The sequence below is a fragment of the Eumetopias jubatus genome, unplaced genomic scaffold, assembly GCF_037043125.1.
Source record: "Eumetopias jubatus isolate StellerSeaLion01/CBP00866 unplaced genomic scaffold, mEumJub1_p1.0 scaffold_8, whole genome shotgun sequence".
Classification (NCBI taxonomy): Eukaryota; Metazoa; Chordata; class Mammalia; order Carnivora; family Otariidae; genus Eumetopias; species Eumetopias jubatus.
Genome location: NW_028274814.1, coordinates 132,318,599 through 132,344,075, shown reverse-complemented (window position 1 = coordinate 132,344,075; position 25,477 = coordinate 132,318,599). Strand labels below are relative to the sequence as shown.

At 54.4% G+C, this 25,477-nt stretch overlaps 1 protein-coding gene across 2 annotated transcripts; it reads left to right on the top strand.

The window, feature by feature from the left end:
* Window positions 1-698: 698 nt before the first annotated feature.
* BAIAP2L2 (BAR/IMD domain containing adaptor protein 2 like 2) lies at window positions 699-25,434 on the top strand. Of its 2 annotated transcripts, none has more exons than XM_088025378.1 (14): window positions 699-749; window positions 1,931-2,006; window positions 2,959-3,045; window positions 3,520-3,581; window positions 13,215-13,286; window positions 13,512-13,628; window positions 14,457-14,603; window positions 21,563-21,715; window positions 21,994-22,117; window positions 22,266-22,479; window positions 23,781-23,903; window positions 24,198-24,405; window positions 24,981-25,024; window positions 25,226-25,434. In XM_088025378.1, exons 1-14 carry the CDS (start codon window positions 699-701, stop codon window positions 25,299-25,301), a joined length of 1,554 nt encoding a protein of 517 aa, XP_087881504.1. In that variant the 3' UTR covers window positions 25,302-25,434. The 2 variants fall into 2 exon arrangements, with proteins under 2 accessions (XP_087881504.1, XP_027971111.1); XM_028115310.2 differs by lacking the exon at window positions 699-749 and adding an exon at window positions 833-1,703.
* The last annotated feature ends 43 nt before the right edge of the window (window positions 25,435-25,477 follow it).

Sequence of the window (25,477 nt, the reverse complement as noted above, 5' to 3'; positions counted from 1 at the left end):
GGAGATGAGACCCAGAGAGGGCAGGGGTCTTGGGCACAGTCACAGCCAGCGAGCGGGGCCAAGGGTTTGTCCCAGGTCTGTGCGGCTCTAGGGTTCGTGCTGCCAGCATGAGGAGGTGGGCAGGCAGCGGCTGATGTGGGAGCCTCGGCCCTCGAGGTGCGGGGTGAGTGATTGGGGGTAGAGAGGAGGCCAGAGAGCCGTGACGCCCAGTGGTACATTTGGCCTTCAGGGCTGGGTCTGTCAGGGAGGGGCCCGGGGGAGGGCCCCCAGCTGCTCTGGCCCTATAACTTGGGCAGTGCCCGATGTGGGCAGACGGTAGGGCAGGGGTACCCCCCCCAGAGATAGGGGTCCCTGGTCGACCTAAGACAGTGGCCCATCCACGCGTGCCCACTGGCCCACAGCTCAGAGGGGTAAATAATTGAAGGGCAGGTCACACGAACCTGCCCGCGTCACGGGATGCCTTCCGCCGGGTCTGGTTACGCCCCAGATCGCATTCTGACATCCCTGGCTGGTGAATAATTAAGCTGCCACCTCCTCCCTGGCCACCACCACCGGCAGGCCCTCCGTCTCCAGGTCCCACTCTACAGCTTTCTTTGCTCCCTCAAAGCGGTGGGCACTGTAAGCGACCGACCCCCTGCGCTCCCGGCCCCACCAGCACCTCTGGCCTCCTGCCCAGCACCCGACTTGCAGCCCACTCCATGGCCCCCGAGATGGACCAGGTCTATAGGTCCACCATGGCCATCTACAAGGTGAGCGAGCGTGTGGCCCAGGCCCCAGGCCCGAGTGCCCCTTCCCAGGGCTCGACGGTCCGGCCGGCTCTGGAGGACAGAGGGTGAGCATGACCGCACCATGGTCTGGAAAGGAAGACCCAGAGTCAGGCTGGGTTGTGGTCACAGGGGTGGGAATCCCTGGGGGCAGTTAGCCACCCCAGCCCCAACCTGAGGCTCCCAGGGCAGAGGTTTGTCCATAGTCACCCAGTGAGTGACAGACCCGCCGAGACGGCACACCTAGACGCTGGACCAAGGCGGGACGGGGCCCAGGGTGGCGAGAGGTGGGAGCAAGTGGGGCCCCAAAGAGCCACCTGGCCCAGGACCAGAGAGTCCCTCTCTGTGTGTCTCTCTCTGTCTTCCTGTCTCTGTCCATCTCTCCTTTCTGAGCCCCTCACTCAAATTTTCTACTTCACACCAGAGGGATTGCCGCTGTCCCCATAGACTTTTATTGGGCGCCTCCTTTGTGCAGGACCCTTTCACATGTAAGCCTCACAACACCCTGCCTCTAGGATAGAAAATAATCACCCCAAAGGAGAGATGAGAAAGCCAAGGCCAGCATGGTTCCACAGCTTGTTCAAGGTCTCTGAACATCCCCGAGAGGCTTCTGCAATTTGAACCAAGACCCAAGTCTTAAGTCCATGCGCAAGGCCCTCTGCACCCCGAGGGTACCCTCCAGCTGGCCGTGGCCTGAGGTGGCCCATGACCCAGCCACAGCCTCGCTGACAAGGGGCTCTTCTCTGAGGAAGGCAAGATCTGCCCTTGCCCCTGGGGTGACTGTCGGCCACCCGTGTGTCCAGCCAGGCAAGGCCTGGACCCAGCGCAGGGTTGAGCCACACCCAGCTGGGGGCCACAGCAGACCACGAGCTTCCTCCCAGTGGGAGGAGGAGAACCTTCCAGGTGCATTGTCTTGGGAGCAGGTTCCTGCCAGGGCAGGTATGTGAGCAGAAGCTGGCCTGGAACAGGGATTCGGGGAGATGGCCTCCAGGCCCCTGCAGCAGAGTCAGGATGCGGGGTGACTCCACGCTTCTAGGCGGCCTCCTCTCTGGGGCTGGACGGGATCCCTGCGCCTGAGGCCCGGTAACTTACCTCTGCCCATCGACCTTTCTTCCTCTCCCTCTCCCAATCTTCGCCCTGGCTCCCGTTTGGCCTGGGGCTCCCAGAGCATCATGGAGCAGTTTAACCCCGCCCTGCAGAACCTGGTGTACCTTGGAAACAATTACCTGAGGGCCTTCCATGGTAAGTGGCCGGCCCGGGGCCCCCAGCCCCTCAGCCTCCACTGTCCCCATGCACCTGTCCCTCCATGCAGTCACCTGCACCCCCCCCCCCCATCGTCTGCACCACACACCAGACACCCCACTCAGGCTCACGTCTCCACACTCCCGTCCAGCACCCTCACCTGCGCACACCCACACCCTCCTCTGCCCGCTTCTTAGATGCCCCCTGGATGCTCCCAGAGATGCGGTGCCCGGTCCTGGCGGCCTCCACGGCCCCAACGGCACACACTTCTGTATGTCACCCTGATCCTGCCCCATGAGCCCACTGCTGGGCCCAGGCCCACCTCGGCAAGCCCGGCTTTGCACCACAGCTGTGTGTCCTCACTCTGCCCAGTGCCCCCTACCCCCCGCCAACAGCTGAACCTCACCCACGGTGCCCGCACAAACAGCTACCCTTCCCCCATTTCCCAACAACCCCCACTCCACCAAGGCGATCACACCACCAGGGCTTGCAACCATCTGTGCCAAGGACAAGCCAGGGACACACCCGGAGCTGAGAGCCACCCAAGCCTTCCCTGCCTTTCAGGACTTTGGAGTCAAAGCCTGCTTTCCCCCACCCCAGCTCCCCCAGCCCACTCGCACCCCACACCCCTACACCTGCGCATCACACCACACCTGCCCACACCCTCCCTGCGGGTACACATGGCTGCCTGCGCCCCCACCCATGACAGACACACGCTGAGTCTGGGTGCGGGGTACAGCTGCCCTGGGCCCTGCTCCACACCCGCTTCCCCCTCTGGCCAGTACCCCGCGTCCACACACACCGCCCGGGACACCCCTCCGTCTCCCAGATGCCTCTGCCAGTTCCCACAGTGTCCCCTCCGCGCACCCTCTCCGGACAGGAGGGGTCTCCAGAGGGCGGGGGCAGATGGAGGAGGGGGCTGGGGCTACACACGTCCCCTGTCCCCACGCAGCTCTGTCCAAGGCGGCTGAGGTGTACTTCAACGCCATCCAGAAGATCGGAGAGCAGGCCCTCCAAAGCTCCACCTCGCAGATTCTGGGTGAGGCGCTCCCCCTTCCACCATATCCCCCAATCTTTCTTGGACCTGCAGGGGCTCTCCTCCTGGCCCTGCATCTGCCCCAGGCCGCCTCCTGCGGCCCAGGGCCCTCTGTCTCCCTGGTGCCGTCACTCAGGGGCCTGCTTGGCTCACCAGCCTGGGATCCCAGAGAGGGTTCCTTTCCTGTTCTCACCATTCCTGGAAACCCCACCAAGCCACAGGCCTTGCAGCCCATGACAAGCCCAGAGCCCAGAGCCCAGACTCTTGTTCTGGAGCCCAAGCCCCTCCCCGCCACTCCCTACAGGGCTATTCCAGGGCCCGGACAAGCACGGCCTTCCTCCCAGCGCCATATGGGAAATCCTTGGACTTTGGCCCCCAAATCCCGTCTCAGGCAGCCGCTGCAGCAGCTTCTAGCAGGAGGAGGGTGGGTGGGGCGGGCTGCCCCCGCTGAAGGCGGCTCTCCCTCCGTGCCTCCAGGGGAGATCCTGGTGCAGATGTCGAACACCCAGCGGCACTTGAACTCTGACCTGGAGGTGGTGGTAAGTACCGCGGCCCTGAGGCGTCACTCCGGAGAGTGGGCTGCTTTCCAGGAAAGACCGGGGCCCAACCCTCCACAGCCTTTCTCAGGGAGGGCTCCCTGCGGCCCTTAGTGACACACAAGCATGGGCTGCGCCTGCCAGGCTGTGCAGGGCGTGTGCACCTGCCATAGCTTGTTCAAGCTTCCGGCAACCCCAGGAGGCAGCCGCCACTTCTGTCTCCGTTCTACAGACCAGGAAACTGAGTCTTGGAGATCGAGTCCCTTGCTCCCAATTCCAGAGCGAGTGGAGGAACTAGGGAGAGAAAGGACCGCTGCCCAGGTGCACGCGGCCAGGCCCTGCTCCTCTCTGGCTCCCCAACCCCTCCCTCCAAGCTCCCAGGGAGCAGCCAGCCACTGAACCTTGTCACATCCATGAGAAAACCCCACAGAATTAAACCCAGTCTCCCCAGTGAGGGATCCCAGGCGCTGCTGACCCAGCAGCCTCCGTGTGGCACCCCCAGTCACAGCCCAGCCCCGAGAAGAGCTGCCCTCTGCAGACACGGCCTGGTGCTCCTACCACTGGGCTGTCTTCATGCTGTTCTCTCAGCCTAGAAGCAGCCCCAGCCTTGCTGGCCAGCACCTTACCAGGCCTCCCTTGACCCCGGGCAAGCTCATTACTTCTTCTAGACTCCAGCGGATGCTTCTATGCATTCTTAGCACACGGTAGTTAAGAAAGCCAGCTCTGCAGCCAGAGCACCTGGGTTCACAGCCCAGCGCCACCTGCCACGGGCTTGTGACCTTGAACAAGGCTCTCTGTACTTTGGCTTATCTGTCTGTACAATGAAGACAATCATAACTACTGGCAGGACTCTTGGGAGGACCAGGTGAATTCATAAGGGTAAACTAGTTGCTCTCCATACATCTTCATGGTGATACCAGGCAGCAGGATCTACCGGCCTGTCTCTATCCCTGCCAAGACTGGGAGCCCTGCGAGGGCTGGGGTGGGGCCTGGCACCGAGCAGGGCTTCCCTGACTCTGGATGGAAAGAGCAAGATTTGAAGAGAGTGGGGGCTGGCCACGTGGGGAGATGAGAAGGAGTCCCCAGGGGGCACGGTGGGCAGAAGTGAGCCAAGGATGGGGAGCTGGGGCAGAGCATGAGAGGGCCTGGTGGTGACGGGTCTTGAAAAGCTCAGGTGGAAAGGACAGCTCATTGTGACAGCACGTGGCTCTCAAACGTGTGTGGGGGGAACCCTTGGAAGTCAGGGTGCACTTTGGGGGACACCAGAAAATACTCAGCAGTTTGGCTACCATGCCAAAATAGGGAACAATTTCAGGAGCAGAAAACAGAGAGGTGCATCCACCTGCCCAGGATAAAACCCTGGTCCGGGGCCCATCTCTGGGACACCTGCAGGCTTAGGGCTCAACCGTGCCCTGTGCTGGGGCTCAGGAGGGGAGTCAGGAGCGCAGCTTGTGCTGGTGGCCTGTGGCTTCCCATCCTCGGGCCCGCCTGGGCTGGATGGGACGAGTGTCATCCAGGCCCTCTCTGTAAGGAGAGCTGCCGTCCCTGGGCACCAGTGTCTTGGCTGTGACAACCAGGCAGGGCCCTTGGCCAGAACCATACGAGACCCGGCGCAGCCGATGCTGCCTTCCCCGGGGGCTCCTTCACCCGACAGCCATCTACAGCTGGGTGCTGGGTGCCGTTGCAGGCCGGCCGGGGGGGGGGGTGGGGCATGGACAGCAGACAAAACCCTTGCCCGCCCCAAGGGTGGGGCCAGACAAAACCCAAGACCAACAAGTGAGTATATATGCAACAGGATAGATGCAAAATGTGCTCCGGAGGAAAACAGAGCCGGGAAGGCGCAGAGTGAGTGTTGGTGGGCTGCAATTTTTAAACAGATATCCAGGAAAACAGCCCGAGGAAAGGGACCCTGAGAGAGGCCTAGAGGAGGGGAGGGTGTCAACCAGGGAGACGCGTGTGGGAGGGGCGTTCTGGGCAGAGGCGACAGCTCCCAAGGGCTAGCAGAGGCGTGTGTGAAGGAGATGGTCGGCCACGACAAGAGCCCCGTCCTGTGGCCTCGCTGGGGCTCTAGCCACTCTGAGTGTGCGAAGCCAAAAAGCTACAGGATCTGACTTTTCTTAATTGTAAACGAAAACGCAGACAGGGAACATCTCAGTGAGCATATTAGAGCTTAAGGAATCATTTTAAGGTAAACTGCCATCCAGGTCAAGAACTGTGCTGCCTCCCAGGGAGCCCCTCCCTGCACCCCCTGTCAAAATCACAGCCCCTCCTTCCCCGCCTCCCTCCAAAAGTGACTGGGGATCCGACACTTCCTTGTGCTCCTTTGTAGCTAATCAGTGGGGCATACATCCCTAGACACTAGAGTTTGGTTGTGCTCTGTTTCTTTTTTTCAAATATGGCTTTGAGTTTCTCAGTCAACTGGTTCCCCTCCATCCCTTTCTTTCCCTTACGACTTGTCTGTTGAAGGCCCTGGGGCCCTATGACTGGTTTTCCTACAATCTGGAAATTGCTGATCTCACATTCCTGGCGTAGTTCAGCTTGTTCCTCTGTCCTCTGGATGCAGGGGCTCGATCAGACCCAGGTTCTATCCCTCTGGCAAGACCACAGAGAGCACTGGATTCTAGCAGGAGCCACGTCACGTCTGAAGCCACATGATATTAACAGCCATGGGGGCTCAGTGTGTCCAGATCCGTTCCCACATTGGGAGTTAACAGCTCTTCTGATGCTCTCTTACCCATTAACTGGGAGACGCTGCTCCTTACCTACTCTTTGTTACCCGTGGCACGTTTTGTGTGGGAAAAGCAGGATCAAGGTTTACTCACTCCCTTTCCTCATTAGCTTTTAAGAGCATGAGCTCGCTCCTTGTCATCCTCTGAAAGTGACCCATTAGCGGTATTGTTTTCCTCGCACCATTACTGTAGTATTTTTTTTTTAAGATTTTATTTATTTATTTGAGAGAGAGAGAATGAGAGATAGAGAGCATGAGAGGGAAGAGAGTCAGAGGGAGAAGCAGACTCCCCGCTGAGCAGGGAGCCTGAAGTGGGACTCGATCCCGGGACTCCAGGATCATGACCTGAGCTGAAGGCAGTTGCCTAACCAACTGAGCCACCCAGGCGCCCTACTGTAGTATTTTTTAGTATCATCGGTATTTGTAGATTTAAACACATTTGATGTATTTCAGTCCTTTGCAATTTTATTGTCTTTAGCCCAAGTTGAAAATGTCCCCCGCTTTGGCCAATAGAAGCTTCCTCAGTCTGGCTCCTGAGTCTCTTGGGCACGACCCTAGTAGTATTGACAGCTTTCTGGCTGTCTTGCTCCTCTTATGGGTCACATGGCGTCTCCTTTGTTCCTGGTCCTCATCAAGAATCCTGATTCTCGAGGATACAGGGAATGAAAGCATTCAGACATCCTGGTCGTCTTCTGCCATTGGAACGTTGAATGTTGCTGCTGAAAAGTCTGATGATCTGTTTTTTCCCATCACAAATCACTTGCTTTCTCAGCCTGGATGCCCGAAAGATTTTTTTCTTTTTTTCTTTTTCTTCAGTCTAGTAATTTTTCTAGACATGTCTTGGTGTTAATCAGTCTGGGTCAAAATTCCCAGTCCCATGGTGTACTTTTACAATAAGTAGTTTTAAATCCTTTTTTTTTTTTTTTTTAATTTCAGGACAGTTATCTTGAATCACAGTTTTTAGAACGTTTTTGTTCTCTGTCTTTGCATTTCTTCTTCAGGAACTCCTATTATCTGTATGTTAGATCTCCGCAGCTTATCTTCAACATCTGTCCCTCTTGGCTGTTTTTACTTTTTTCTTCCTTTCTTCCCCCCACACGCTTCCAGATGTTATGATTTAATACCTGGGCCAAGAATGGAGCCCATTATAGAAGTCCTATCATGGATGTATCTATATATACAATAATAGATAAAAATATATTCTCATATATATTGTGGATATTATATACTAAATATATAATATCAGCTTGAAATTCACTCCTTTAAAATATACAATTTAGACGTTTTTAATGTAGTCACAGAGCTTTGAACCCATCCCCACTATCTAATGTTAGAACATTTTCATCACCCGCTTCCCCAAAACACTGTCCCCATTAACGTTCGCTCTCGTTTCTTTGTTTCTTTTCATTAAAAAAAGTTTCCCTCCTCTTTGGCAACCCACTCTCTGATTTCTGTCTCTGGAGGTTGCTTGTTCTAGGACTTCATATGACAGGAATTGTACATATGTGTTCCACTGCAACCTGCCTCATTCACCCGGCGTAATGTTGGTAAGATGGCTTTCATGCTGTCACAGGCATCGAAGCCTTGTCCTGTTTGATTACTTACTATTCCCCTGAAGGAATCTACCACAATTTGTTTATCTCTTTTTCTGCTGATGATCATTTGGGTTGTTTCCTGTTTGGGATTACCATGACTAGGGCTGCTGTGAATATTCTTGCACAAGTCTTTTGTGGATGTATGTTTTCATTCCTCTTGGGCAAATACCTGGGAGCAAAATTTGTGGGTCACAGGACTGACATATATTTGGCTTTATACGAAACCACCAAAGAGCTCTCCAAAGCTGCTGTGCTAGCCACATCCCCGCTAGCAATGTGTAAAGGCTGCTGCTGCTCATCATGCTTGCCAACCTTCGATGTTGTCTTTGTTATTTTAGCCATTCTAGAAGGTACGGAATGGTACCTCATTGTGGTTTCATTTTGCGTATGCCAATGACTAAAGACTTTTAATGGGCTTTCTGGACATTTGCGTATCTTCTCTCTTGAGGTGTTTGTTTAGTACTTTGCCCATTTATTGCCTATACGTATTGTTGACTTATAGGAGTTCTTTATATAGTCAAGATATGAGCCCTTTATCAGATATATGCATGGTGCATGTTTTTTTCTCCCCCCAACGTGTTGCTTGTCTATTCATTTTCTAAATAGTGTCTTTGATGAGCAGAACTTTTACATTTTTAGGAAGCCCAATTTGGCTATTTTATTGTTTTCATTTTACAAAAGGCAGAATCTGTTTAAACTCAGTAAACTACCTTACAATTCATGGGACTAATGCTATGGCAACAACAAACACCTGCCTCTGCTAATTTGACAATTTTAAAAAGTGGTTTGTGTTTGTAGCCTATTTAAGAAATCTTTGCCCACCGCCATGGCAAAGATACTCTAAGTTTTCTTGTAGAAGCTCTATGTTCTGGACTTTACATTTATTTCTATGATCTATCTTAAATTTGTTTTTGTGTATGAAGTGACATAGAATCAGGGTTTCTTTCCCCCTGTATAGACATTCAGTTGTTCTAGCACCGTTTCAAAAAGGCTTTGCTTTCCCCATTGAACTGACTTGGTGTCTTTGTCGAAATGTGATTTGTTGTATATGTGTGGGTCTATTGCTGAGCTCTCTACCCTGTTCCATTGATATATTTGTCTATCTTTATACCAATACTGCAACTCTATTCATTGCTGTGGCTTTATAGTGAGTCTTAAAAATCAAATAGTCTAGGGGTGCCTGGGTGGCTCAGTAGGTTGAGCATCTGCCTTCAGCTCAGGTCATGATCCAAGGGTCTTGGGTTCAAGTCCTGCATCGGGCTCCTTGCTCAGTGGGGAGCCTGCTTCTCCCTCTGCCTGCTGCTCCCCCTTCCTGTACTCTCTCTCTCTCTCTGTCAAATAAATAAAATCTGGTAAAAAATCAAATAGTCTAAGAATTTTGTTCTTTCTCAAAATTATTTTGCACATTCAAGATCCTTTGCTTTTCTATATGTAGAATCATCTTGTCAGTTCCATTAAGAAAACCTGCTGGAATTTGGACAGGGATTGCATTAATCTATAAATTAATGGCCATCATAGGGGCACCTGGCTGGCTCAGTCAGTAGAGCATGCAACTCTTGATCTCAGGGTCATGAGTTCAAGCCCCACACTGGGAGTGGAACCTGCTTTAAAAATATATATAAATTCATGGTCATCTTAACAATATTGAGTCTTCTGATCGATGAATATGGTATACCTCTCCGTTTATTCATTTCTCATAGCAAGCCCTTGTCATTTTCAGGGTGGCAGTCTTGCACATCTCTTTTGTTAGATTTGTTCCTAGGTATCTGGCTTTTTTAGCTATTATAATCGGAATTTTAAAATTTCATCCTCCAAGTTGTTCATTGTTTGACTTATATTTTAGTAGGATCACTCTGGCTCCTGTACTAAGAATAAAATATTAGCAGCGGAGGGCAAAAGCAGAGCAGGAAGACCAGTTTAGAGGCTATGGCAATAATCTAGGGGAGGGTTGAAATCGCTTGGGAAAGTGGCAGCAGTGATAGTGTTGAGAAGAAATCAGACTGAATGTAAAGCCAATAAGATTTTCTGATGGAGTGGATGTAAGTTGCAAAAGAAAAGGGAAAATCAAACTATCTCCAAGGTTTTGTCCTAATCAACTGGAAAGGTGTAGTTGCCATTAGCTGAGGTGGGAAATACTGAGTGTGGAACATTTCAGGTGGAGGTCAGAGATTAGGGACTTAGTTTTAGACATGGTAAGTTTGAGACGCTTATTAGAAAACCAACTGGAGGTGTGGACATCAGTTGTATGTATGAGGCTAGAGTTTGGGGTCAAGGTCTAGGCTGGGTTGTTTGTCTGGGAGTCCTGAGCATATGGACGGATGAGCTCATGGAGGGAGTGGGTGTCAGAAGGGAAAGGAAGAGGCCCTGGGGGATCAGGAGGTGAGGGAGAATCGGCAAATGACAGAGAAGAGGCAGCGAGGATGGTGGGGTAGGGAGTGCCAGGAAAACCAGGAGAGGGTGGTAGGCTGGAAGCCAAGGGAGGAAGGTGTTTCAGGGGGAGAGAATGGTCAACTGTGCTGAATGATGACCACAGGATGTGTCAGATGAGTCCTGAGAGCTGGCTTTGTGATGTGGAGTGTCAGTGATTTCAACAAGAACATTCTTATTGGTGTGGTGGGGCACAGCCTGACTGGAGGGGGTTCAAGAGCAAACTGGAATACAGGAGTGGGGTCAGCCCACAGGGACAATTCTTCCGGGGCCAGGGGGGTGGGGTTCCTGTATAGGCGGCAAAAGGATTTCTTGCGAGTTACTGGAATAACTCAACACATAGAGGTTACAGTGTGTGTTTTCCATGGTGGGTCTGCTCTCAGCTTCTGTATTGAGGGGCTCACAGGACCCGCTAATGAAGTATATGCTGGGAGAGGGGTTGCAGGGGAGGGCAGTCTCTGTTCTGACCTGCTGGGAATTCCTCAGTCTGCCTGGGGTTCATGACTTCTGTGTTTCAGAAGCCACCTGTTAATAGATAGTCCTATAGTCCTATGGTTCCGCCATAGCAAGAGCTCAAAGTTCACATCAGTTATCAACCCCTTAATAGACTGATTTCTTCCGGAGCTTAATGGAGACTTTCCATTAACCCAGTGGTGCCTGAGCCCCATCTAATTGGTGATCACAGCCAAGCCATGGCAATGGGAACAATTACAATCCAGCGGTCCCATTCTAACACATATCCACAGGGTGACTCAATTCATACCTGACTGGAAGCAGAAGGAGTGACATCTGATACGTGGAAGGTGACTTGCTCATAAGCCATGTCTCCTAAGCGAGAGTGGAATAGGGCAACCAGAATTAGGGGAAGGGAAAAGCCCCCAGCTTGTCTGCTGCACTGACGGCAAGAACCCTTTAATCTGTATTTTAAGAACATTTTAAAAGAGCTCCTGTGCCCAGGCCTCCCTGAGGAGAGTGCTCCCAGCCGCCCAGGGCTCTCAGCTGGGGGCAGGCTGCACCACCTCCCTTGCCCATCTTTGTGACAGCCCCACATCCCCCTGCATTGTCTCAGCACGCCAGCTCTGCAGGAATTCAGGTGGAGCTGGTGTGCCCATTCTGTGGGATTTTGTGCATTTTAGATATTTTCCGTAGCCTTCGGTGTGGTTCAAGTTTGTCTCCAGGTACCACTCATCATCTTTATGAGTGCTTGGTTACAAAGTTGCCTGGCTTTTGCAGGTTGGCTCCAACTCTGTATCTCCTATAAGCCCTGTTGTTTATTTTGGGCGATTTTGCAGGATACGGGGATTTTCGAGAACACATATTTGGTGTTCAAGCAGAAACCTTGGACTATCTTTTCAGTGGGAAGCAGGGCCAGGGGAGGGGTGAGTGAGGTGCCCCAGGGACCGCCCTGGGCGATCCCACAGGTGCAGGCTGGGAAGGCTCACTTCCTTATTTCCGGGATCCAGTTGACAAGGCAGATATGTGGTCTTGACACCGTTCATAACACTGACCCCCTTACAAACACACACACACACACACGCACACACCCAGCAGCCACAACTCAGGATTCAAGGCATGGCCTGGCCTGAGGGGGCCACACTCAAGGCCCCTAAGACCAGCAGTTACCAGGGTTTGAGAAACAATTACGGGAGAAAAACATAAAATTTGCAACTTTTATAATTGGTTTTCCCTGAATACTGGAAGAAGATTACCAGCATTCTCCTTCTGGGCAATGCCCTAGCCCAAGGGGCAGAACTCCCCAAGCACAGCATGGGGACCCCTGCAGCAGCATGCCTAGCAGCATCCGCTGAAGTTTCTTGAGCAGGGGCTGCTGAGGGGCAAGGAGGTGCAGACAAAGGAGGCTGAGCAGAGGTCCCCTGCAGGATGGGGTACACTCCTCTCTGCTCCCTGTGAACCCGAGGGCAAAGCGGGCAGCTGAAGGGTTTAGATCTGATGTCCCCACGACACACAGTGACCCAGGGAATGCTGATGGGGGTGGCCAGGGGAAGGTGCCAGGTGTGCACCATGGCTCACAGAATCAAAGCTCTTCAGGCTTGCGAGGCTGGAGCTTCAAGAGCATCTGGCCAAGACCTTCCTGTTACAGATGGGGAAACTGAGACCCAGAGAGGGGCAGCAACTTGTCCAAAGTTATAGAGCAAACTGGAGGCAGAACCAGAATTATTAGGACATAACTCTTCTGAGCCTGAGCCCAGCAGCCTTCCCCCGCCTCCTGGTCCCCCAGGTGGTCAGCCGCCTCCATCCCACCTGTCGTGGAAACCAGCCACCCCTCAACAGCTAAGACCTCAACAGCTGTGAGCGCTTTCACTGGGTCAGGCCCTGCCCACGGTGCTGGGGACACAGATGGCCAGATGAGGCTCCTGCCCACAGCAGCTTGCTCTTCCTACAAAGGGGCTATGACCAGGGGCCCAGCAAGAAATTCTGTCCTATGGCTGGAGGAACGGAAAGTAAACGAACAAATGTATATACATTCCAGACACAAAATGGGAGAACAGTGGATTCTGCTGGGGAAGTCAGGGAGACTTCCCAGTAGAGGGGGCAGGGAAGTTGGTACTCAAAGTCTGGTAGGAAATTCTAGGCAGAGGGAATGGCATAATCAATGTACAGCCTGGGAGTAAGACCCAGAAGACACTGATACATTTATGGAGGGGGTGTGGCCAGGCAGCTTCTGCACTACCTGTTTGCATACGGAACCATTTAATCTTCCCTCCAACCAGGTGCTTATATTATGACCATTTTCTCCGACAATTGGGCAGGTGTCTGGTGTGTTAGGAACTCGGTGGGCTGTATTGGACTGCGCAGTGCAAGGGATGCCAGGGCCTGGGGATGATTAGGGCCACTCTGATCACCCCCACCCTGTGCTCCACACAGGTGCAGACATTCCATGGAGATCTGCTACAGCACATGGAGAAGAACACGAAGCTGGACATGCAGTTCATCAAAGTAAGTGTGGCCCCCCGCCTTGGCACCCCAGCCCATCACCGCAAGACGGCCTCTCCCCGTTTGACGGAAGAGCACACCAAGGCCTGCGCTGGGCATTGACTGGCTCCAGGCTGTCCATGTTCCGAGCTGAGCCCCCCGGGGCCCTGTTCAGTGCTCTGACCTGTGGACCTGGAGTATTGAGCTCTTTGACATGGGGGTCTCCCCCCTCTCCCCACCCTCCCCAAGGACAGCCGCCAGCACTATGAGATGGAGTACCACCACCGAGCCGCCAACCTGGAGAAGTGCATGTCTGAGCTGTGGCGCATGGAACGCAAGAGGGACAAGAATGTTCGGGAGATGAAGGTGCAAGAGCTGGGGGCAAAACCAGGCTCTGGGGGGACCCCCTGACACCCTCCTGAGCTCCCACGCCCAGCACCGGCCCAACTCCAGGAGGGCCGCCTGCCCCACTCTCTGTAGTGAGCAGAGCGAGGGAGGTCAGCAGGCCCGTGGTGGGTGGGCACCCCTGGCCCTCAGGCCCACCTCAGTGCCGCTCCTAGCGTGGTCACTGCCCGGCCTTCCTTCTATTTCATGGAGAAAACCTAAGGCCGTCAGCCATGCTGCTCCTGGTCGCGGTAGCCAAGGTGTAATTCCCCAGCAGCCCCGCTTTCCTCCACTCCCTCCTGCCCTGGCAGTGCTCCCCTGCCCCTGGCCGGGGCCAGCCCTCCTCCCAAGCTCAGGGCCCCATCCCTGGCCTCTGCCTCCAAGACTTCTATCTCCTTTCCTGTCTCCTCTTCTGGCTCCTTTACTAAGCTCTTATCTCTCCTCTTCAGAATCTACCCTCCCAAGTAGGGACTTAAATCAACTCATCACATTTCCTTAAACCCATCTCCCTGGGCCCCGCCTCCGTGCCCGGCCCCGTGCCTGGGGCTGGGGGCAGAGCAATGGCTGAGACTCCAGCCCTGCCTGTGCGAAGGGCCCCGGCTGGACAGACACAGAGCCCAGGCTCAGGAGGATGAGGATGCCCATGAGAGGTGGGCCCGGGAGCTCTGCTGAGCTGGGTGCTCAGGGGAGGACCTCAGGGAGGAGACGGCTGATTCAGGAAGGACAGGAGGCTTCAGACAGCTGGTACTTGGGGAGGGTGGGATGAGGCATCCACTCGCTGCCTCCAGCCAGAACCCGCTTCTCCCACAGGAGAGTGTGAACCGGCTACACGCACAGATGCAGGCCTTTGTGTCTGAGAGTCAGCGGGCAGCTGAACTGGAAGAGAAGCGGCGCTATCGTTTCCTGGCCGAGAAGCACCTGCTGCTTTCCAACACGTTCCTGCAGTTTTTTGGCCGGGTGAGCTGGGGCTGGGGGACAGGTTACAGGGCCTTCCTAGGGTCTGTGCTTTCTGTGAGCTGGCTGCCCACAGGGATTTCCCTCCCTTCGCCCATTTCCTTCTAGCCTTCCTCTCTGTAGTTATTTATTGTTTACTCTCCCCATCTATTTCTTTGGTTGTTTCTGTGTTTATTTGTATCATCAGATACTCCTTCATGATTTTGTTTATTCTCACATTCATTCACCAATTCATGCCTTTATTCACTCATGTATGAACCATTTATTCTTTCATTCCTGCTTGCACATACTCACCACTTGCAAATTCATCAATTCATAGGTTTATTTAGTTATTGCCTATTCCTTTTATCATATTGTTTAAATCCTCTGTAGTCTTGCTCTGTTCCATCTGCTAGACCAATCGGATTCTTTCATTTCTCATTGGCTTTCTAGCAGATTGTGCTTTCTGTATTTAACTGCCATGTTGTTTAGTGCTGTTGGGTTTACAACTATCATACCTTCTCTGTAAATGTTGCCATTTATGTATTTCATATCTCATAATCCAGCTTGATGCTTCTCATTTCACTTTGTCTGAAATTAAAAGTACCCTCCTTTCTCTTCTGTGAACTCTTTGTTTTAAGGTTTTATTTATTTATTTTTAAAAGATTTTATTTATTTATTGGACAGAGAGATAGAGAGAGAGCACATGTAGGCAGAGCAGCAGGCAGAGGGAGAGAGAGAAGCAGGCTCTCCACTGAGCAGGGAGCCCGATGCGGGGCTCCATCCCAGGACCCCGGGATCATGACCTGAGCCGAAGGCAGACACTCAACCGACTAAGCCACCCAGGCGCCCCAAAGTTTTATTTATTTAAGTAATCTCTGCACCCAAGATAGGGCTTGAACTCATGATCCTGAGATCAAGAGTTGCACACTCTTCTTACTGAGCCAGCAGGCACCCCTTTATCTCTTTGTTTTATGTGTGTTTTCTGTCACTAACATAGAGCTCAGTTTTGACTTTGGACCAGTCTGACAGCTTACGTCTTCAAATAGAGCAATTCAGCTCACTCCCAGTTAACCCAACACCTGATATACCTGTTGTATTTTACTTGGTCATTTCCTCTTTTTCTCCCATGCTTGCTTTTGCCACTTTGGTGGTGTTACTATGGATCCCCCGTTCCCCTTTATTAATTTGCAAATCCTACTGTTCTTTTCATCTCTATTCATGATAACCTCACTTTGTGACCCTCCTGATAACATATATTCATCTCTTATATTTTCCAAAATATACTGACACCCCCCCCGACACTACTCCGTCCATTGCAGCCCCCCACCCCTTAAGATGAGACCTGGAGAAGGATTTTGCTGCCCTCCCTGGCACTCTAAAATGTGGCCTTACTCCTTCCCTTTGCCTTCCCAATCCCCAGCTCTTGGTTTTGCAAAAAAACTTCAGGACTTTTAGTTCTAGACTCTCACAAGTCATTACTTTGCAGCATGATCCTTCTATTTCGAGAAACTTCACTTAGATCATGTATATTCCCACTGCCTGGTGCACGGTCACTTGCACTGATATTTCATTACACACGTGATCAGATATGCTGATACCACTGTTTTCACTCCTTTTCATTTCCTGCTGTCTTGAGGCTTCTGTCTTGATTAATTGAATGTCTTCTGCAGATGTGTCACCTGAATCCATGCATATGTGCAAACGTCTCACTTTGACCTTGAGTACTGAGTGGCATGTCGGCTGGTTGAAGGACTCCAGAGCTGTAGGTTTTTTCTCCTGTGGTCCAAGAGGACATTCCCCTGTTTCCTGGTGCTCTGTCTTGTGGATGCAGAAGTCGGGTGCCAGTCTGTCTTCTTTCTCTCTTAAGTAACTGGCTCTTCCTCTGGATGCTTGGAGATTTTCTTGGTGTCCCTGGGACTCAGGAATTTGTCCAGGCACCCCTAGATGAGTGGCTGCTGGTGCTCCTCACTCTGTGGGCTCAGGTCTTTCTTCAGGTCAGGGGAGCCATTTGCTCTTCCGTTTCTCTGTTATCACTCCGCCACCATTCCTTCTCGTTCTAGAACTCCACATCTATGACCTCCCCCCTCACCAACGCTGTTTCATTTGTTCTTGTTCTGTAGTTTGAGATACTCCCTCGACCCACCCCTTGACCTGTCAGGCCTGATTGTGTCCTCAACAGGACTGTTCTCTCTTCTAGTTCATCTGTTCCATCTTCAATCGTAAAATTGTGCTTTGTCTGGGTAAGAAGGTCTTTGGTATGCAGCACATGCTCCTATCAAGATCTTGTCAAGCTTGTCAGCCCCTTCTCTCAACTGCCCGCGTAGTCTGCTCGGTTCTCCTCCCTCACCGCTGGGTCCTCTCAGGTGCCTTGTTTCTTTCCTTTGCCTCCTCATAGTCCTGTTCCCACTCGGGGTTGAGTTGAACCGCAAGGCCTCAGGCAGTGGTATTGGCAAACGTGGGAGGATTCGGGGAGTGGAGCAATCTTTACCCCGGTGGGACCCCCTTCTAACCCAGGTCTTCCTGCGGCAAGGATTGGCTCTCACCTCCGCCTCAGGGATAGGGATCAATTTAGCCTACTCATGCGGAGAACCACTGCGGACATGGCTGCCAGGGAAGGTTGTGCAGACTGAGCACTGCACAAGGGAACCTGGTTGAGAGTAGGGGCTGTGTTCTACTCTTCAGGCTGAACACACTGGTGCAGACTGTGTTTTCCTGGAGAAAGGAACGTCTCTTTCTTTGCATAAAGAGTCCATCCTCTCACCAAATGTGGTGGCATCTGCAGAAGGAGGGGCCAAGGACACTGGGACATCATTTTTCCATCATTCTCTCCTAAAGTGATGACCTTGTCCCTGCATTTTTCCAATGCCATCTGTTCCTTCATTCATATATTTAATAAATATGCTTTGAGTCCAGATGGCATGTCAGGCTCTGCTCAATGTCATATCTGAGACAGAGCGGGCCATGGACCCCCCCACCCAGCTGGCCAGCCTCTTTTTCCTGATGCCCCTGACGCGGCTCCCCCGCCCCTCTCCCAGCCTCCTTGCTCTGCCCAGTAGTTTCTGTTTCTTTGCATTCTTGTTCAGTTTCCATTTCTCTTTCTTTGTATTCTTCCCAGCCACTGTGCTCTGGCTGCAAACCTAGCAAGCGATTTCACTTCTCTGGGTCTCATTTTCTTACCTGGCAAAAGAGGGTAATAATCCCCATCTCGCAAGGTTGACGCAGTGGTGGAACCTCATATCAGGGAACCCAGTGGAGTTACGTTCTCCTGCCCCTACTCTCTCCCCTCCAGTGCAGCAAACAAAGGCTACCCTTCAGGAGATCTGTCTGCTTGCAGTCAGCTGCCTCCAACAGCCCCCAGCAGACTCCTGCCTCCCCACCTCAGCCAAGCCCCGTCCCAAGTCTCTGAACCCAGGGACCCTCTGGTGCTGAGCAGCGGTGGGAGACATGGCTGGACGCAGTGACTGATCTTGGCTCCAGCTGATATCTTTCCGCTGTCCCACAACAGCCGGCCCCCGGCTCGGGGCTCAGCTTTCTCCTCCTGCCCCTCCTCTCTCCCACAGGCTGATGCTCCTGGGAGGAACTGCTTGTTCTTCTTTGAAATAGTTGTATTGCGATACAGTTCGCACAGCATGCAATTCATCCATCTAAAGTGCACAATTCAGTGGAATCTCGTACATTCACAAACTCGTGCACCCATTGCCACAATCAAGTTTAGAACATTTGCATTACCCCTAAAAACCCCAGCACCCCTTGATGGTCATTCCCTAACCCTCCCCCATTTCCCACCACACCCCCCCACTCGGTCTAGGCCACCACGGATCTATTTTCTGTCTCTAGACAGAGTTGTGCCTCTTCTGGACATTTCATATAAATGGAATCATACAATATGTGGTCCTTTGTGACTGGCTTCTCCCATGAAGCATCGTGTGGGTAGATTCATCAATGTGGGGGCACATATCTGTCCTTCGTTCCTTGTTACTGCCAAATACTGTTCCGTTGTCTGGAGAGACCACATTTTATTTATCCATTCATCAGTTGATGGACTTCTGGGTTGTTTCTACTTTGCGGCTATTATAAATAATGCTCCTTTGGATATATGTAGAAGTTTCTGTGTGGACATATGCTTTCATTCCTCATGGCTATATGGGAGTGGCCCTGCTGAGAATAGGGTAACTCTATGTTTAACTGTTTAAGGAACTTCCAGACTGTTTTCCAAAGTGGCTGCACCATTTCACGGTCCCACCAGCAGTGTATGAGCTTTGCAATGTCTCTGCATCCTTGCCAGCACTTGTTATTGTCAGTCCTCTTGATCCTAGCCAAGCTAGTGGGTGTGAAGTGGTATCTCATTATGGTTTTGATTTGCATTTCCCTGATGGCTAGTGAAACTGAATATCTTTCCCGGTCCTTGTTGGCCATGTAAGTACCTTCTTTGGCAGGAAGCTCCTTTCTGCTTGTATCCTGAACGGTTAACCTCCAACGTTAAGGGGACAGCTGACCCCTTCACTGACTGCCTCCTGCTGAGTGATTGCCCCTCAGGAGGGGGCCGTGGATTGAATGAGCCAGACTTCCCATAGGTATGGAGAGGGGTGGGGACAGGTATCATGTTGTCTGACCCAGCTGGAGTTTAGGACACACAAGATCAAACTCCTAAGGTAGTCAAGCATAAATACTTACCCATTACTATATCTATAAAGAGAATGCACAAGATTTGGAACAAGATTTAAAGAACGATGAGGGCTGGGCACAGCAAGGGATCACTCTCACGTGCCTTGCGTACCCAATCCCGGCTGAGTCCGAGTCTGGTCATTAACATGCCTCTCTGCTCACCTCGCCCTCAGCTTCTCTAGGTTTATTGTACTTGTGCAAGTCTATCTCCAGAATAAATTCCTAGGAATGGAATTGGCGAGCCCAAGGATGTAGGCATTGACTGTCCCAGTTTACCCTTCTGCCGGCCGTGTAGATTACATTCTCCTTGACAATTGCGTGAGAGCAAACTTTTCGATGTTTGCTAATCAGCAAGGTAAAACTGGTATCTCCGTGTGGTTTTATTTTATACTTGTCTTATAAACGAGACAGATCTTTTCATGGTTCCAAGCCACTGGATGGCCTTTACTAGGACATGTCAGCCTCTTCCCCTCCATTTTTCTTATTCATTTCTGGGAGCTCTTTATATGTTACTGAAATTAGCCCTTTCTTGGTGATGAGTTGCAAATATTTTCTGTTTGTCATTTATCATTTGATGTTGCTTATTGTTTTGCCATGTTTAAAATTTTTTTTAGTCAAATTTTTCGGCCTTTTCTAGTCTATGGGGTCTATAGCATACTTAGAATGACTCTTCTGCTCCATAAATGTTTTTAAGACTTCTCCCATGGTCTCCTTATGGTTTTGAAAGCCTGCACAGTGTTTCTTCCTAACCACAGGTGAAACCACCTGGAGGCAGGGCTGAGGGAAGCCAGTAAAGTTGGGTGCTTTCCAGGCTGGGACTTGGTGATGTGGCCTTCATTCCCAGAACCCCCTAGGACCCTGGCAGGTGCTTTCCACTGAATGTTCTCAAACTGGACAAAAACCCTTTTAAAAATATGGTATGCAGAACCTTATGTCCTTCCTTTGCATGCTGCTTTTTTTTTTTTTTTAAGATGTTATTTATTTGACAGAGAGAGACACAGTGAGAGAGGGAACACAAGCAGGCGGAGTGGGAGAGGGAGAAGCAGGCTTCCCGCTGAGCAGGAAGCCCGATGTGGGGCTCGATCCCAGGACCCTGGGATCATGACCTGAGCCGAAGGCAGACGCTCAACGACTGAGCCACCCAGGCGCCCCCGCATACTGCTTCTGCAGCAAGCACATGAAGACCTTTGGAGTTTGGGCTTTGTGCTGCTTTGCTAATTAGTTATGCAAGGCAACAGAGGGGGTGTCCACCTAGTGACCAACAGGACTAGTTGCTCCTGTGACTTGAGTTGCTTTGGTTTTGCTGTCTAAGATCTCTATGAGGTTTTCAGCAGCTGGGCCAGACTGAAGGGAGGAATCATGGAAAGGTGCCGTCACAAGGACAACTTGCTTACTATCTCTAGGAATGATCTAGCCCTGGGAGGGGCAATCCCTGCAGGATTGGCAAAGGCCCAGGATGTCAAAACATCATCAAATACAGAAAATTAAAAACACCATTCCTGCACACAGCTGGTCTGACATTTAAAGCCCTCCCACCCCCAAGCTGTTATGGACTGTGTGGTCAATGGCTGAGTTTCCTGTCCTTGAAAGTATCCAGAGTTAGATGCCCATGTACCAGGGACACTAGGGATGCTTATGTAGACTAAAAGGAATAGACTGGAAAAACTGTATTTGAAAGGCCTCTTTTAGGAAATGACTCAAACTGGCTTACCCAGAAAAGGTACTTATCGCTTTAGTTACTACGAAGTTCAAGGGTTTCAGGTATAGCTGGATCCAGGAGCACACACGTCATCAGAAATTTGCCATTTTCCCTTAGTTGTAGCTTCCTGTGTTGGCTTCACTCTATTTAGCAAAGCCCATGAAGTGAAACAATATATTTTTCCAGATTGTTCCAGGATAAGTACTGGAATTGGGTTCTTTGGTCACAGTTTCTGGGGAAGTGCCATCCCTGAGTCCATGACCGTAACTAGGAGGATGGAGCAACCTGAGTGGCCAGGCCCGCCTTCTACCCCTACCGCTGTACTGGGCAGTGGGAGAGCCTGGCCAAAGCACACAGACTGAGAGAAGGGGCAGGAGAAGCACCTCAAGGAAAACTGAGGGGCCTTCTTCGACAAAAGAGGGAGAGGGTTAGACTGTGGGCAAGTCCAAAGTGGCACCACAGTGGTCTCTGGCTCCTTCCAGCTAGAAAATCGGGTCATCCTCCACTTCCGCGGCCCGAGTTCCCAGGTCTAGGGTGTCGCTTTTGAGGTCCCAGGACCGGGGGAGGGGGGGCGCCTGCTTGGATCTGGCTGACGCCTGTGTCCCCACGCGGCCAGGCCCGGGGCATGCTCCAGAACCGCGTGCTGCTGTGGAAGGAGCAGTCGGAGGCCAGCCGCAGCCCGTCGCGCGCCCACTCCCCGGGCCTGCTGGGCCCCGTGCTGGGGCCGCCCTACCCCTCGGGCCGCCTGACGCCCACCCGCCTGGACATGGTGAGGCCCTGGGCGCCCCCGCCGGCCCCCGCACCCTCCGCGGCGCCCTGGGGCCTGCGGCCCTCCGCCCGGAGCCCCCCGCCCCGCAGGCTCCCGGTCTACGCGGCGCCCCCGGGCCTGCCCTTCCGCCCCGGCGCGGCCTGGGCGCCCCCGCGGTGGCGGGGCCGCCGGCCCGAGAACCCCTACGCCGACGGCCCGGACTGGGGGTGGGGGCTGGACTAGGGCGCCGCGGCGCCCCCCTCCCCGCCCCACCCTCCCCTGCCCGTCTGCCCTCGCAGCCCCAGAGGCCCCTGGCGGAGTTCAGCTCCCCCCGCAGCCGGCACGGCTCCGAGCCCGGCGAGGCGAGGTCCGCGTCGCAGCTGGAACCAGACCGCCGGTCGCTGCCCCGGACGCCGTCCACCTGTGAGTGCAGAGGGAGGCCCCCGGGGGGGGGGGGACCCGGGGGCCCGGGAAGAGGCCCGGAGGGGGCGCTGCAGCAGGAGGGGTCGAGGGGGCAGCCGCCAGGGCCAGCTGCCCACCCACGCGCCGCTGCGCTCTCCCGGCCCCGCAGCCTCGCTCTACGCCGGCGGCAGCCCGCGCTCGCGCTCCAACTCCTTCGGCGAGCGCCCGGGCGGCGGGGGCGCCCGCAGAGTCCGCGCCCTCGTCTCGCACTCGGAGGGCGCCAACCACACGCTGCTGCGCTTCTCGGCCGGGGACGTCCTGGAGGTGCTGGTGCCCGAGGCCCAGAACGGCTGGCTCTACGGCAAGCTGGAGGGCTCATGCGCGTGAGTGGGAGCCCTGGGCCCCGGGGTGCAAGGAGGCCCCGGAGGCCCCGACCGAGACTGGTGCCCCACCCCCCCACTCCGGGGCTCAGACAAGTCTCCCCCCACCATACACACACACACACACACACACACACACACACACACACACGCACATACACGCCCTGTACCGGTCCTCATCCAGCCAGCGGGGGTAGTTAGAGGACAGGGCCGTGGCCCCCGGGAGGAATGGGAAGGTTCTGTCACTTGTGCGGACACTGCGGGAACCCTACTGCTTGGGCGCTTACTGCGTGCCCCGCACCGAGGGAGGAGCAGCTTCCCCCGGACCCTGAGAGTCAGCGGGGCTCTCTGATGGAGGAGATGGACCTGGAGGTGGGCTCCCCCAGGCCAGGCCCACAGGCCATGCAGGGACCTCACAGGCTGAGCTGCAGTCACGGGTGCAGGGAAGATCCTTCGAGATTGCAAACTGGGGTCGGTTTTGACACCAGGAGTGGAGGCCCGAGGTGGGGAAGTACATTGTGGTCACTGCAAGGCTGGTGGAGGGCAGGGGTTGGCAGCCAAAAAAGGGGAGTGTGCAAAGATCACTCTTTGTGCCAAAGAAAAAGGGGGAGGTGGGAGCTTGTTGGAGCCAGCCAGTGACCCCCACAGGGCTTTTGGGCCAGAGACTGCCTCTCCCCCAGCCCCAGCCCTCTGGAGGTGGCAATAATGAGCCTCCAGGCAGGCGAAGACCCCAAGAGCAGGGGTACCTGGGGTCACAGGACCCAGAGCCCTGGGGCGGACAGAAGCAGCGGGGCAGAGCAGGGAGGGGCACTGGGTTGGTAGTCAGGCACCCTGGGCTCCGTGCGCCTTCCTCTGGGCTCGTACATTTGCCTGTGGTCCTCAGCCCCTGCCCTGTCCCCTTCCCAGTCACCCTCGTCGTCATCCATTTGTGCGTCTGCCAATCGGCCGGGCTGGGAGCCTCTGGGGAGCAGCAACTGTGTCTGGCTCTCTGTGGGCCCTCATGTGGTGGGTGCTCGGCGAGTAGGGAATGAAGCGGGTCACCACATGTCCTTGGACACAGCGCTTTCCTGCTTGGACTTCCAGTGCGTCTTAAGGCGACCCAGCCCCTGGCAGGACATGAGACTGGCTGGCTGGACTTGAATGTTGAGAAAGATCTCCTCAAGGGATTAAATGAGTTAGTCTGGGCAGGGCCCTCCGAGAGAGGCCTGGCACACAGCACTGCTCAGTAACTGCTCTCGGGAGTGGGATTTTGGCCACTGTTGTTGGGCCTTTTGCTTATGGGACCCTCTGCCTGCACCCCGCAGGAGCGGCTGGTTCCCCGAGGCCTATGTGAAGCCTTTGGAGGAGGTGCCTGTGAGCCCCATGTGCCCCTTGAGCCCAGTGACCTCCATGAACCCAATGAGCCCTATGAATGAGTTACCTTCCAGGTATCTGGGTGGTCGGAAGTGGGGCAGGGGTGGGGACATCTGTGAGTTGCATTCCTGAGTGGGCCTAGCCTCCTTCAGCCCCTGGAGGAAGGGGACCCCCCCCCCCACATGAGAAAGTCATTGTGTCCATCCCTCTGCCTCCTCTTGGGGCTGCCTTCAAGCCTGTGTGGCCTCCTTTCACCTGGGTACAAGGGAGGAGGCTGTAGGACGCTCAGGAGCCCAGCAAGATGGGATGCGGTGCAGTAGGGGCCTGACGCCTGACCCCCTTCCCGTGCATCCCTCCTCTGGACTCAGATCCTACCCGCTCCGGGGCAGCCACAGCCTTGACGACCTCCTGGGCCGGCCGGCCAACTCTACAGCACCGTCAGAGTACTGGGACGGCCAGTCCCGCTCCCGAGCCCCGAGCCGCGTCCCGAGCCGCGCCCCCAGCCCCGCACCTACACCTTTGCCTGACAGCCGCCAAAGCAGCATGGGCAGCCCGGGGGTGGCCAGTGACGTCAAGGTGAGCCCCCCCGCCCCCGAACACACACACAACCTGTCCTCAACCCTGGGCTCATCCCATGGGCCCGGACACTGGAGATGAAGTAACCCTCCCTGCTTGGCCGCTGGCTGGCTGGCAGGGGGCCTCCCCATCCCAGCCTCAGTTTGCCCATCTGCAGGGGACGTGTGGGATGGACTTCAGAATCTGGGGAGGGGGAAAGCCTTCCTCTCAGGGCCTGGAGCCCCCGTTGTCCTGCTGGGAGCACTGGAAAAGGCCTGTCCCTCCCACCTCCCAGGAGACGCAAGACCAGGATCCTGGGTCAGAGCCGGGGCCGGGGCCGGCTGGGCAGGACCGGGGCGAGGAGTGGGGCGCAAGGAGAGCGGCTGGGGCCCGGGGGATGGTACTCTGGCCCACGGGCTTCTCACGTCTGAAACCTGCAGAATTCTGGGCTTCGGAACACCCGGGCCTTATTTCCCAGAAGCCTGGTGCTGCCGGGGCCACTGGTCCGGGTCCTCTGCCTTCCTGGAATGGGGAGTAGCAGAGGCAGGGGTGCCCCTTTCCCCCTAAACCTGGCCCTTCCTCCACCCCCACTGCAGAAACTTATGTCCTGGGAGCAGCACCCTCCAGAGCTCTTCCCTCGGTGAGTCCTAGGGCGGGGGTCAGAGTGGACGGGGCTCAGAGGAGGGCTGTGGGGGGAGATGAGGCAGGGGTGGGTGGAGGTGGCCAGTGGGGGCAGGAGGTAGGGGTGAGCCCTGGCTCAGGTGCCCAGCCACTTCGCCTGGACCCAGAGCCAGCTGAGGACCTGGGTGGGCCCCTTTCACCCTGACCTCTCCCCTCGCAGGGGCACAAACCCCTTTGCCACGGTAAAGCTGCGTCCCACCATCACCAACGACCGCTCGGCACCCCTCATCCGCTGAGGTGCCTTCCTCCGGCACGGGTCTGAGGTCGTCCCCCCACAACTGCCCAGGGGCTGCCCAGAGCTGGCGGTGGCTGCAGCAGCAGTGGATCCGCGAAGCCGGGGTCCGGATACTGGGGGGGGGCTGCCCTGCCCCAAACGCGCCGCCCGCAGCTTGAGCAGCTCCAAGGGGACTGG